Source organism: Amblyraja radiata, chromosome 9 (assembly GCF_010909765.2).
Source record: "Amblyraja radiata isolate CabotCenter1 chromosome 9, sAmbRad1.1.pri, whole genome shotgun sequence".
Classification (NCBI taxonomy): domain Eukaryota; kingdom Metazoa; phylum Chordata; class Chondrichthyes; order Rajiformes; family Rajidae; genus Amblyraja; species Amblyraja radiata.
In genome coordinates this window covers 12,205,707-12,217,758 of record NC_045964.1, presented here as the reverse complement: position 1 = coordinate 12,217,758, position 12,052 = coordinate 12,205,707, and the positions used below count along the sequence as shown (strand labels likewise).

Below are 12,052 nucleotides of genomic sequence, written 5' to 3'. Positions count from 1 at the left end.
CACACAGTGATGTTAGGCAGCATCCTTGGAGAACATGGATAGTGGGACAGTGACATTTTGGGTTGAGACCCTTCTCCAGACAGATTTGGTGGAGGGGCTGAATGAAGCGTGGCAGGTAACAGGCGAGAGGGAGATTGATAGTCAGTTGGTTGGATATGGGCCAGAGATGAAAAAAAAAGTGTGAAACAAAGGTTTGAAGAGTTGCGAATTGTGAAGCCAGAGAAGGAATGGATGGGGAAGGGGAAAATAGGTGCAAGTCTAGGGGAAGGGGGGTGTAGGGGGAGAAAGGGGGTTGTGGGGGGAAAAGTGATGGGGTGGGGGGTGGGGTTGTTAGAGATTACCTAAAATTAAATAATTCAATGTTCGTACAGTTGGGTTGTAAGCTCTGACGTGCTGTTCCACCATTTCGCATGTGGACTCACTCTGGCAATGGAGGCCCAGGTCAGAAATGTCAGCATGGTTTGGGTGGGAACAGATGAGTGAACTAAGGAGTTGCAGAGGGAGCAGTCTCTGCGGAAGGTGGAATGAGGTGGAGATGAGAAGCTGTGACTGGTGGTGGGATTACATTGGAGGTGACGGAAATGTCGGAGATGTGTAAAATGTGGAGGCTGGTGGGGTGAAGCGTGGAGACCAGGGAAATTCTATCCTTGTTCCATCTGGGGCGGAGGTGGAATGAGAGCGAGGACGCGGGTGAGGGATCCATTTGTGACTGCTGAGGGGAAACAATGTTTACTAAAGACCACATCTCGGATATCCTGAAATGGAAAGCTTGATCTTGGGAGCAGATGCGGTGGAACAGAAATTGTCAAGTCAAGAGAGTTTATTGTCATGTGTACCAGATAGGACAATGACATTTTTGCTTGCTTGAGAGTAATAATAATAATAATAAATTTTATTTAATGGGCGCCTTTCAGACATCTCAAGGACACCTTACATAGGTTAATAGAAATAAAAACATATAATCAGAATAAAATAAGTAATAAAGACATCACAGAGACACAAATTAAAAACAGAATTCATTCCAAAAACAGAAAATCAAAAACACAGTGTGAAGAGGGAGCAGCGGCAGCCAAAGCGCGCCAGCGTTCACTCTCCCTTCACGGCAGCCATCTTGGACACAGACTTACAGGATTACATTAGACAAAAAAATCATCCCCCCACAGTGGATACCACTGTGGGGGAAGGCACAATGTCCAGTCCCCAACCCCAAGTTCACCCCAAAGTCAGGCCTATTGAGGCCACCGCAATTGCCTCTACGGAGGCCCGATGTTCCTGGCCGTTCTCACCGGGTGGTCTTGCCCCGGCGTCGGGAGAGTCCTCTCGGCGGCTGGGCTACCTGGAACGGCCGCTTCCTAGCTGGAGACCGCGGCTTCCGGAGCCGACAAGGCCGCGCCGGTTTGGAGCTCCTAGGCTCCCGATGTTAAAGTCGGCGCCGCCTGCTCCGCTCCGCAGACCCGCAGCCCGGAGATGTTGCTCTCGGCGGTCCAGCTCACCAGAGCTCCAGCGCGTCGCTCCAGCGCGGCGACCCAGGCAAGGCATCGCCCGCTCCACTCCGCTCCGCGATAGCGCTCCAACGCTGTGCCGCCACCGAGGCCGAGGTGCTGGGCGGTGCCCGCCAGGAAACGGCGCTCCAAGCCCGCTGGTGGGCCACGAGGACGGGTCAACGGGCAGCCCGGAGAAAAAGCTGCCACACCGACCAGGTAGGGACCTAGAAATAAAGTTGAGACCTACCCCCCACATTAAAAAGTCCATATCCCCTACTAACGAAAAACAGGACTCACTAAAAACTATTAAAAAAACGAATTAAAACGGACGGCTGCTGGCTAGCAGCCGTTCACCAAGATGGCTCCTCCTCCTCCTCGGGGAGTAGGGGATAGCATCTTTGTACGAGGCAGGGTGGGAGGGAGTGTAGCGCAGATAACTGTGGGAGTCGGTAGGTTTATAGTAGATGTCGGTCAATAGTCTGTCCCCTGTGATGGCGACAGAGAGATTAAGAAAGGGGCGAGACGTGTCAGAAGTAAGCTGGGTGAATGTGAGGCCAGAGTGGAAGTTGGTGATGATGTTAATAAATTCAACGGGTTCTGCAAGGGTTTGTGAGGCAGCCCAATTCAGTTCTAAAACCTTCTTGTGTCTGTTGATATGAGGCTTTTCGACAGAAAGATGTGTGCCTGAACATTTAAAACTTAAAACCTTTCTGCTGATTGACCCTTTATTATCAGTGGAAGTTGGTACTTTCTATTTTGCCATTACTACCCTCAATGTGAACCACTTTTATATCTTCTCATTAAACCTTCCTGCTTCTATCCTCTTATAGCTAAAATCTCTTAAGTGACACCATCCTTATGCCACCTACCCAAAGACTTAAGGGCCTGTCCCACCAGCATGCGATTGCATGCGTCTAGCGCACCAAACATGGTGGCTTGAGGCGTACGGCCTCGTGGGGCTGGTCCCGACATCATACTCACCGATCAGCTGGGCAGGAGGTGGGCCGACTGAATTTGGACGTCGCACCACGTCGGGCGGTTACGTCATCACGCAATGGCAAGCCGGATGGTGACGTCATCACGCAACGCCACGCGCTAGGTGTACGGCGTCGAGACGCTGCGTACGGCGTCGAGACGCTGCGTACGGCGTCGAGACGCTGCGTACAACGTCGAGACGCTGCGTATGCCTGTCGAGGCGCTGTGTACGGCCTCAATGCGGCTGCAGACCGACAGGCCGTTGTCGAGCGGAATTTCTGGACAGTGTCCGTTTTTTGGAGCCCCGCGCGATGTCGTGACCAGCCCCGCACAACTCCATACGGCTCCGGCGATCGAAGTGGACCGGCTCAAGCGACCACGTTAGGTCACGTTAGCCGCATGCAGTCGCATGCTGGTGGGACAGGCCCTTTAATATCTTTCCTCAATGATGTTCCTGAAATTGCATTCAAGACTCTGGTCGGTCCAAAGCCGGGAAATGTTAAAAATTACTATGGCTTCCTTGCCTTCTTATTAAGTATCTTTATGTCTATAGCCAGGAATCCTGCATGTTTCTTTTAAGCAGCCTTGTCAACAAGGAGGTAATAATTTAAGCACCCAGCACACAAAGAACTGTGCACATTTTAACATATTTTGGCTTTTGTTTTTGGTACAATACAATTAACAGGGTCCAAGATAAAATTGCAGAGAGGGACCTTATGCCAAGGTTTAGATAGTGACTGTGAGAAACAAAGTGTTATTCTGGATAGAAGCTAGATGGGAACAGAAATTGATTGGGATAGGTTTTGAGATCAATGTATGTTTCAGGGTATGTAATTACACTGGGTGGACTGTGGCCTATTCTTTTATGAGTAAATTGTTGCAGCATAATGTGACTTGCTCTCTGATATATTCTGTCCACACCATCTCTGTACGTATAGAACACAGAAGTAGGTCATGTGGCCCACTATTCCATCTATAATAATCACATTCACCGTCCGTCTGTCCGTTGCCTTCCATATCCTGGAGATTAAGGTTCGTGTCCAAATATATGAATGTTCTAAGATCACATGCCTCCACCGCCTTCTCAGGCAGTACATTCCAGAGTGCGGCCGCCCTTTGAGTGGGAATAAAAATCCTCCAATCCCCTCTAACTCCACATTTTAGACTTCTGCCCTCTTCTTTTAGAGATCATTATTGGGAAACGTTTCCCCACTATTTATCCTATCTGCCCCCTTCATAACTTTAAATATTTTTGTCAGGTTCCTGCCTCATCTCCACTGTTCCAGAAAACCAAAGCCACCATATCCAGTCTCCCCTCGTAACTGAAACATCTCGGGCAACATATTGGTAAATCTCCTCTGCATCCTCTTCACTGCAATCATGGCTCTAAATGCTGAAAATGGAAACGGGTTCCATGAGATTCCTAACGATATCAATAGTAGTGCTCTATTGACAGATTTTGTGCATTGATGATTATGGTTGGTCGAGTGACTGAGACTGATGCTGGAACATATTTAGGCAGCAGGTGAGGTCATCTGTTGGCCCCTGCAATGGTGGACTACCCACGTACCTGTAGGGTGTGCAACCTCCAAGATAGACCTATAGGCTTCAGCTTGGGCCCGGCATGTCACACAAAGTTGTCCAACTCAATGAAAACATGCAGCTTATGTCTAAAACCTTGATTCCCACCCCTCTTCCTTAGCTGCACTGGCAATCCAATATAGTGCTGGCAAAGTTATCCACAGGTTATTATTATCAAATCTCATAGCCGGAGTATGCAAAACTCCAGTTCTGCCACATTACCCAGAAACTCCAATCTGGTCCACATAGTATCTGGTCATGTTTGATTGCACATGCTAGAGACAGACATCTGCGCAGACAAAAAATTGTGAGAGTCAAGACAAATAGATCTGCCCTCAAACCTCCTTTCTCATTAATAACCCGACAAAACTGCTGCCTGGTTTTCACCTGTCATGACATGGGTGGATGGGCTTTAACTATTGCCTGCCTGGAAACAAACAGAACTAACCAGTTTGCATGTGGGTGCATGATAATCCCCTGTTCAAATGTTGGATGTGTAGGAAGGAACTGCAGATGCTGGTTTAAACCAAAGTTAGACACAAATTGCTGTAGTAATTCAGCAGGACAGGCAGCATCTCTGGAGAGAAGGAATGGGTGACATTTCAGGTCAAGACCCTTATTCAAATGTAGGATGGTTCGATATCTCATATTATTGACATTTGCTCACAGATCAAGCTTGAGGATGGGTATAAGAGGCATTCACCACAGAAATGGACCCTACAACCCAACATGTCCATGCTGATCATCAGGTAATTCCATTTAGCATTAATGATTGGCACTTTGTATGCATTGGCTGATTCAAGTGTTCGCTAGATACTTTAATGGAACCAAAGCCACTGCAACCATTGTGGTATGGCTTGGTCAGGATTACTCTATCTGTTACTAGAACCTGCAGTATACCTGACTTTCCCATTCTTGCCGCAGAATTTGGTGCACTCTTATGCAAACCAGCATTGTCAAGGGTTGACTATCTGGTCAGTGTTGAGTGAAGGTGAGAGTTCAGCTGGTCATCTGTAGGGTACGCAGCCATTTACACTTGTGTTGCATTGCCAGCGAACAAAATAAATCCCAAGATTTATTTTGTTCATTTTTTTAAGTGTTGAACACTTGTTGAAGGATGGAATAACATTTTTTTTAAGTGATTAACTTGTTGAAGGATGAATGATATTGCTGCTTTAAATCAGGTTGAGAGTAGAGAATAGCATCTGCAGTTCCTTCCTAAACATTGAGAGTAGAGAAGATCTACTTCCAGAAGGTGGCACTGTGACTCTATAGCTCCATTTGGGCAGGAAGCTACATTCAAATTCAGACTCCATCGAAGGTGACAATGGGACTTCAGGAACTGCAAACTTGGATTAAAATTCATCTATTTAATTACAATTAGTAGCTGCAATGTTACAATTTATCAAACAAAATTTGCTGCACTGATTTGATAAAATTAAGTGTGCTCAGTGCCAAAGATTAATTCTCTCTCGTATATAACCTACCCCTCTCCAAACCCCAAATTCCTTTACTCCACTTTTCCCATGGAGCCAGTTTGGAAATGGCCCATCAACCTTGGTAATAAACCATGCGGATCAATGGATTGACCTTTATGACAGCATAGTTAGCCTTTGGTTTGGAAAGACACATATCTGGTGAGTTTTGAATGGGATCTGTCACTTGTATCCCCTCTACACCCACCTCACTCCTAAATAACCACTCACCAGTGTGGCATAGCTTTCTAATCATTATTGTATAGAATGAGCCTGTACTCCAGCAAATGTCAGCATTCCAAGGAAGAAACGGTGAGCAGAATAAATTATTTAAACAAAAAGTCCACGTGTATTTCTACCTCCCCGGTTTTATCTGGCAATCTGTTATTAGTGAAAGAGGCAAGCATGTGGTCCTTGTGAGCTTTACCATGGGTATTTCACTGAATTGTATGTAATGTTGAAGCCATTTAATACAATCCAGTCTGTTACATCAGGCTAATTCTCCCTTGGGCAGTATCCACGGTATTTTCTTTTCCTTTTTTTCCCCCCAAGTAGATGAATGCTGCACATGTAAACTGTGTGGAATGTTGTACATCACACCTCTGGACAAACTTGATTTCTTGTCCTTACTGACCCAAGTTGGCTAAAACTTGCAAGATAGTGCGACCTAGGGCTCTAATAATAAAACTAACTCCCATGTGTCTTGAACTTGACATATTATCTTTTGCATATGTGTTTATTTATTCTTTATTAAGATGATCTAAATGAACACTAGATAATGTAACACTTGGATTAGATTATTATGCTATACAATACTGAGAAGTAGTTTAATCAGATTTAATCAGTGTAATATTGCTCTTTGTATATGAAAACCATGTGCATGACATCTCGCCCCTCTTTATTGAGCCATTTTACTTGCTTTTTGATTTTTTTCCCCATAATTATCTGCAACTTCTCAGGAAAAAGCCAAAATGTTTATAGAAGACTTAACATTTGGCTTTACTTCTATGTTTATAATTGGAAAAAGATCCAGAACCTTCGAACAAAGTGGGTGTGAGCTTTTTTATCAGTTACGGAGGGAAATCATTGAATTACTGCTTATTTATTAAAGCTTTATTTCAGACACAGGTCCATATAACACATCATACAGTATAAGAAGATACAAAAATACATTAAAAATTGCATATTAGCCTAAAAGATATACAAGCTATTGCACCAATGCCGTCTTAGCCTAGAAGTGAATCTATAGCAGCTTTTCAGAGGGCTGACTAGGGCTTCAATTATGTGGTTCTTTGACTTGTCCAGGCGACACATAAAACTAAACATCAGCAGTCTTAAGAGTGCCTCACAGGTTGACACTCTAGTGGACATAAACAATTGACTGGCACTATGCCACCTAGGGACACGAAGCAGCAACCTCATTGCATCATTGTATGCTACCTTGAGCCACTGCATACTATTTTTCTTATAGTTAGACCACAATTGAGCAGTATATAACGGTGTGATGTAGGTTCTGAACAGGGAACACTTCACAGAGTCAGAGCACATAGAAAACTTCCTTATAAGCATGTTAGCTTGAAGATAAATTTTACAGCGCTGTCGGTAGAGGTCTTTGTCATCCGTCCAGTCATCGGATATTTATACGGTAAAGAAACAATAGTAACGCTAGTCACTTCTATTTTAACAATTCATTTGCTCAGACATTTGTGGGAGGTGGGGGTAATTGACCTAACTTTTCGAAAACATTTAAGACCACTCATTCCAAATTCGTTTCTGGAAAATGATTTAAAAAATATTCTGAAATAACTTAATGTTCAGTTGGTTACACTTAATTAAGTGTTATTCAGACATTATCAATAGTTTAAAAACAAAGATCTGCAGATACTGGTTAATACACAAAAGAACAGAAAGTGCTAGTGTAACTCAGCAGGTCAGGCAGCATCTCTGGAGAACATGGATAGCTGATGTTTTGGGTCTCGACCCTATCCATGTTCTCCAAAGATGCTGTCAGATCTGCCAAGTTACTCCAGCACTTTGTGTGCCTGTAGAAATTGTATCTCTGGTATTTTTAGTCATGGAGTGGAACATGGAAACAGGACCCTTGGCTTACACTATCTGGCAAACATTTATTCTAAGCAAAAATTAACCACTGGAGAAAACTCAGCAGGTTGTACAGAATATTTGGGTCAAGACTCTGCATTCGGGCGAATGCAGGGTCTCAAACTGAAATATCAATATTCATTTTGCCCAGTAAATGGTGCTCGACCTACTGAGTTCCTCAAGCTGCTGGGGTTTTTTTTGCACCAGGTTCTGCCTGCTGAAACTTCTTAAATTCCCATTTAAACTAATCTCGCACTACTATTGTATGATGGAGTTTAAATTACCAGTGGTCAAGTATGTTCCTTTTGTTTAACATTAAAACATTTCTACAGTGTACATTCACATTCGTCTTTGTCCTGCAAAATACGTTTGCTTCCACACACACACACACACACATACATACACCGTCTCATCCCTTCCCTGCATGTGCCAGATCTCCATTCACCCGTGTCTTTAATGCTACCTTTGGGAATTGTACAATAAATTTACTGCACTGAGGGAGCTCATTTGCTTTTTGAGGAAGCAGTAAACAATGCAGGCTCTATATCTCGGCCCAGTTTGTAGCCAACTCTCTGAGTGATCTGTGATTGGAGTTGCAGATGTAGGTACTGTGTGCAGCCACAGTAATGGGTTTCATATGCCTGCACTTCAGTTAACCCAAGCAATCTGCCATGTGTGATGACAGCTGATTAGGTTTTTATAATCTGGTGAATTACAGTTTATGTTTGAGAATTGGTGCAACCTGCTCTTGTCACATGTTAGAACCAGGCAGTTAAACTCAAAACAGGTTTTGCTACCTCTGTCACGTAATGCAGGTTTTGCCAATGTTCGTTCTTCCCACTTGTCGATTATTCCAGATTGGGGTACAGTGCCAGAGACTTTAGTACGTACCTCCAACATCTTTTGCAAGTGGTCATGCTTGCAGTGTCTTGTACAGATTAGTGTTTCGCAGTGCACTGTGATCATGCTTGGAGTGCGTGCGTGCATGTAAATTCATAAAACACAGTGGCGCAGCGGTGGAGTTGCTGAAGTTAAAAGGAAGTAAAGCACAGGATAACATACTCTGTAGCGCATTGTCACAGACTCGTGTTTGATCCTGACCACAGGTGCAGACTGTACAGAGTTTGTATGGTCTCCCTGTGACCACGTGTGTTTTCTTCGGCTGCTCCGGTTTCCTCCAACACTGCAAAGACGTACAGATTTGTAGGTTATTTGGCTCGGTAAAATTGTAAATTGTGTGTAGGATAATGTACGGAGTGATCTCTGGTCGGCGTGGACTCGGTGGGTCAACCGTACAAACTCCGTATGGATAGCACCCGTAGCCAGGATCGAACCCGGTTCTCTGGTGCTGTTAGGCAGCAACTCTTACCGCTGCACTACCATGCTGTCCTTCTGGAGGGCCATCCTACTTCTTCAGGGGACTTCAGGAACCTCTCCTGTGCTTTACTTCCTTTTAACTTCATTCATACATTTCCAATTTGTTGAACCTACCCCTCCATTATTTAGTTTAAAGCCCTATCTACAGCTCTGTGGCTCGCCAGAACCCTGGTCCCAGCAGGGTTCATGTGGAGTCCGTCCCATTGGAACAGGACCCTCCTTCCCCAATACTGATGGCAATGTCCTCTGAATTCAAACCCACTTCTCCCACACCAATCTTTGAGCTCAACTTTTTAATTTTCTTGACCCTATTCCAATTTGCTCATGGCTCAGGTAGCACTCCAGAGATTAATACCTTTTTGGTTCTGCTTTCTAATTTAATCCCTAGCTGCTCAAATTCTCTCAGCGTAACCTTTTACCTTCTACTACCTACATCATTGGTACCCACATGGACTGCGACAACTGGATCTTTCCCCTCCTACTCCAAATTCCTTAGCAGGTCAGACGAGATGTCCTGAACCCAGGCACCAGGCAGGCAACACAGTTTATTATTGTCCGTTACCATAGCCCAAATCAAAATATGGGTTAAAATATAACCTATATCTTGGATGTTCAGACCCATTGAGCTGTAAAAAATAGTTCCTAACTAATACATAAACTATGACGGGGCTGGATGTGAAGTGTATAGAATCAATCATCGCCGTCAGAATGGTCAATGGGTAATGAAAGCTTATGGATACTTAGTCTAATGGCTCACTGGGCAAGGGCAAGAAGCTGGCAGTGATTACTCTAGCACCAATGGCTAGTGGGCAGGTTGTGATGGACAGTCTGATTATGGTGTCTGGTGGGAAGGGTCAGAGATTATTGATGATAAATCTACCTGCATAGGTTTGTGAATAGGATCAGAGACTGAGTGAAAACTGTCTTACTATAATGTTTTTGGGAAAGGGTTGGGGACTGACAAAGATCAGTTGTTCAGAGTCCTATGAATAGGGTTAAAAGCTGGCCATTGTTACCTAGGGTATAACAGTTAATGGCAAGGTCAAAAACTGGTGCTGTCTGCATTGGTTAGTGGGCAAGGTATAAGATTGGCAATGGTGAAAATAGGTGAGTGTCCTCTAGCTTGGATGTATTAAACAACAGCAAATGCAAGATTCTAGGCTAGCTATTAACTGTGGGTAAGATGGCGACATCTATTAATTCCTTCAAGGGAAACAAGATTACGGAAGTGGTGGCTTGTGGGCCAAGTTTGCTTGGGTCTGTATATTCAACAAAATTCCACCACAAGGTAATCTTCCCCACCTCTCCCATCACAGCATTCGAAACGAACTTTTCCCTTCACAACCACTCAGGTCTACTCTTCTATCTGCAATTGAGATTAAATGTGATTCAAGAACAAGTAATTCTACCATAGCAGGATAGTTGCTTGTCTAAGAAACCTGGTGTTATAGAAAATCACATTATAAAGACAGTTGTGTCAATGGGGAAAGGGGCTTAGGGCCTAGAGAGTTTCGTACTAGCAAAGTTATTTTTCCAGCAAAACTTTCAAAAATAGAAATATATTGCTCTTTTCAACAGCAGTAAATCTATTTTGTTAGCGAAGCGATATATTATAAAGTTTACTGGACGATCAATGCATAAGTATCTGTAGAAGCACTTGCTTGTCAATTGTGATGGCTACCCTGGTTAAAGTAGCAACTGTTCGGAAGAGATAGTGCTGTCTTATTACTGTAAATAAATATTTTTTCCCTTGTGCTGCTTAAATGCTAGCCAATTTTTTTTACTGCTTGTCAATTTCCAAAGTAATTTTTAAGTGGTTCTCTACTTCCTGATCAAAATCACGTTATAACCAATTCGGCCTGCATAATGCAAATAATGTTCCCTAATTCATCTTGTGTTATGGTAACACATTATAACAGAACTACCTATTATATTCCATTACGTTCCATGGTGACTGGAATAGGCTCAAGGCGACGTGTACTGGGGAGAATGGCTACCTGCTCAAGAGGCTACTATCTGCCCATCCAAAGTCTCTTGGCTGCCTACTAAGCACAAGTAAATAGCATGATGGAATATTTTCCACTTGCCTGGAAGGATACAGTTCAAAGAACTCATCTGAACAGCAGGACAAAATTGTCCACTCAATTGCCAGATCATCAACCAGTACTGTAATATGATTGCTACCCAAGGTTTAATTTAGTTTAGAGATACAGCACAGAAACAGGGCCTTTGGCCCACCCAGTCCTCGGCAACCAGTGATCCCCGCACATTAGCACTACACACATTAAGGACAATTTACAATTTTACCCAGCCAATTAACCTATAAATCTATATGTCTTTGTCTGGGGAAAACCCATGCACGTCACGGAAATAATTTACAAACTCTGTACAGACAGCACCCGTGGTCAGGAATGAACCCAGGTCCCTGGCACTGTAAGGCAGCAACTCTACTGCTGCACCACCATGCTGTCCTACACACCAGATTTATGTAATCCCACATTCACATCCACACCCTGTAACACTAAGGTGTCTCAGAGAAGCTTACCAGAAGCACACCAGCAACTTGTAATGGATTATTTGGTGAAGGTGCCCAGCAGGTGGTTTAGGAATAAAAGAGAACTGGGTCCACCGGGGCATCAATGACTCTGAGTTGTCTTTCAAGTCACACACATCTGAATTTGCCATGAGTCTGTTCCTTCATCATTGCATACAAAATCCCAGAACTCCCTGTCTAACAGCATTGTGGAAATGCCTGCACCACACTCAATGGCTCAGGAAGGCCCACCATCATGTTATCAGAGCCATCAGGGATGGGCAAGCTTGCCAGTTTCCTTCCCTATAAAATGTTAATTGGGTAATTTTTATTTTAGTTCAATCTAGTAGGTTCTTGGACACTTTTAGTTATATGGACATCACAAAGCTAGATCTGGCTGTGTTTGCTGCCAGTATAGGATATACGGGTATAGACATCCCCGTGTTTCAAAAAGATCCATCGTTTGCAAGAATGCAAAATTAACCAGACATAAAAAGCCAAAATCCCTCGTTTGTAAGAATGCAGAA

General features: G+C 43.9%; 1 protein-coding gene across 2 annotated transcripts in view; it reads left to right on the top strand.

The window, feature by feature from the left end:
* Nucleotides 1-12,052, top strand: part of dnajc17 (DnaJ heat shock protein family (Hsp40) member C17) — a 107,458-nt gene that overhangs the window by 12,325 nt on the left and 83,081 nt on the right. The window contains exon 2 of one of the 2 annotated variants that reach the window (XM_033026690.1): nt 4,710-4,789. The exons of the other annotated variant lie outside the window; for it this stretch is intronic. Within the exon in view, the coding sequence (XP_032882581.1) occupies nt 4,751-4,789 (39 nt within the window). The 5' untranslated portion in view covers nt 4,710-4,750. The remainder of the gene's footprint in view (nt 1-4,709; nt 4,790-12,052) is intronic. 2 annotated transcript variants of the gene reach the window in all.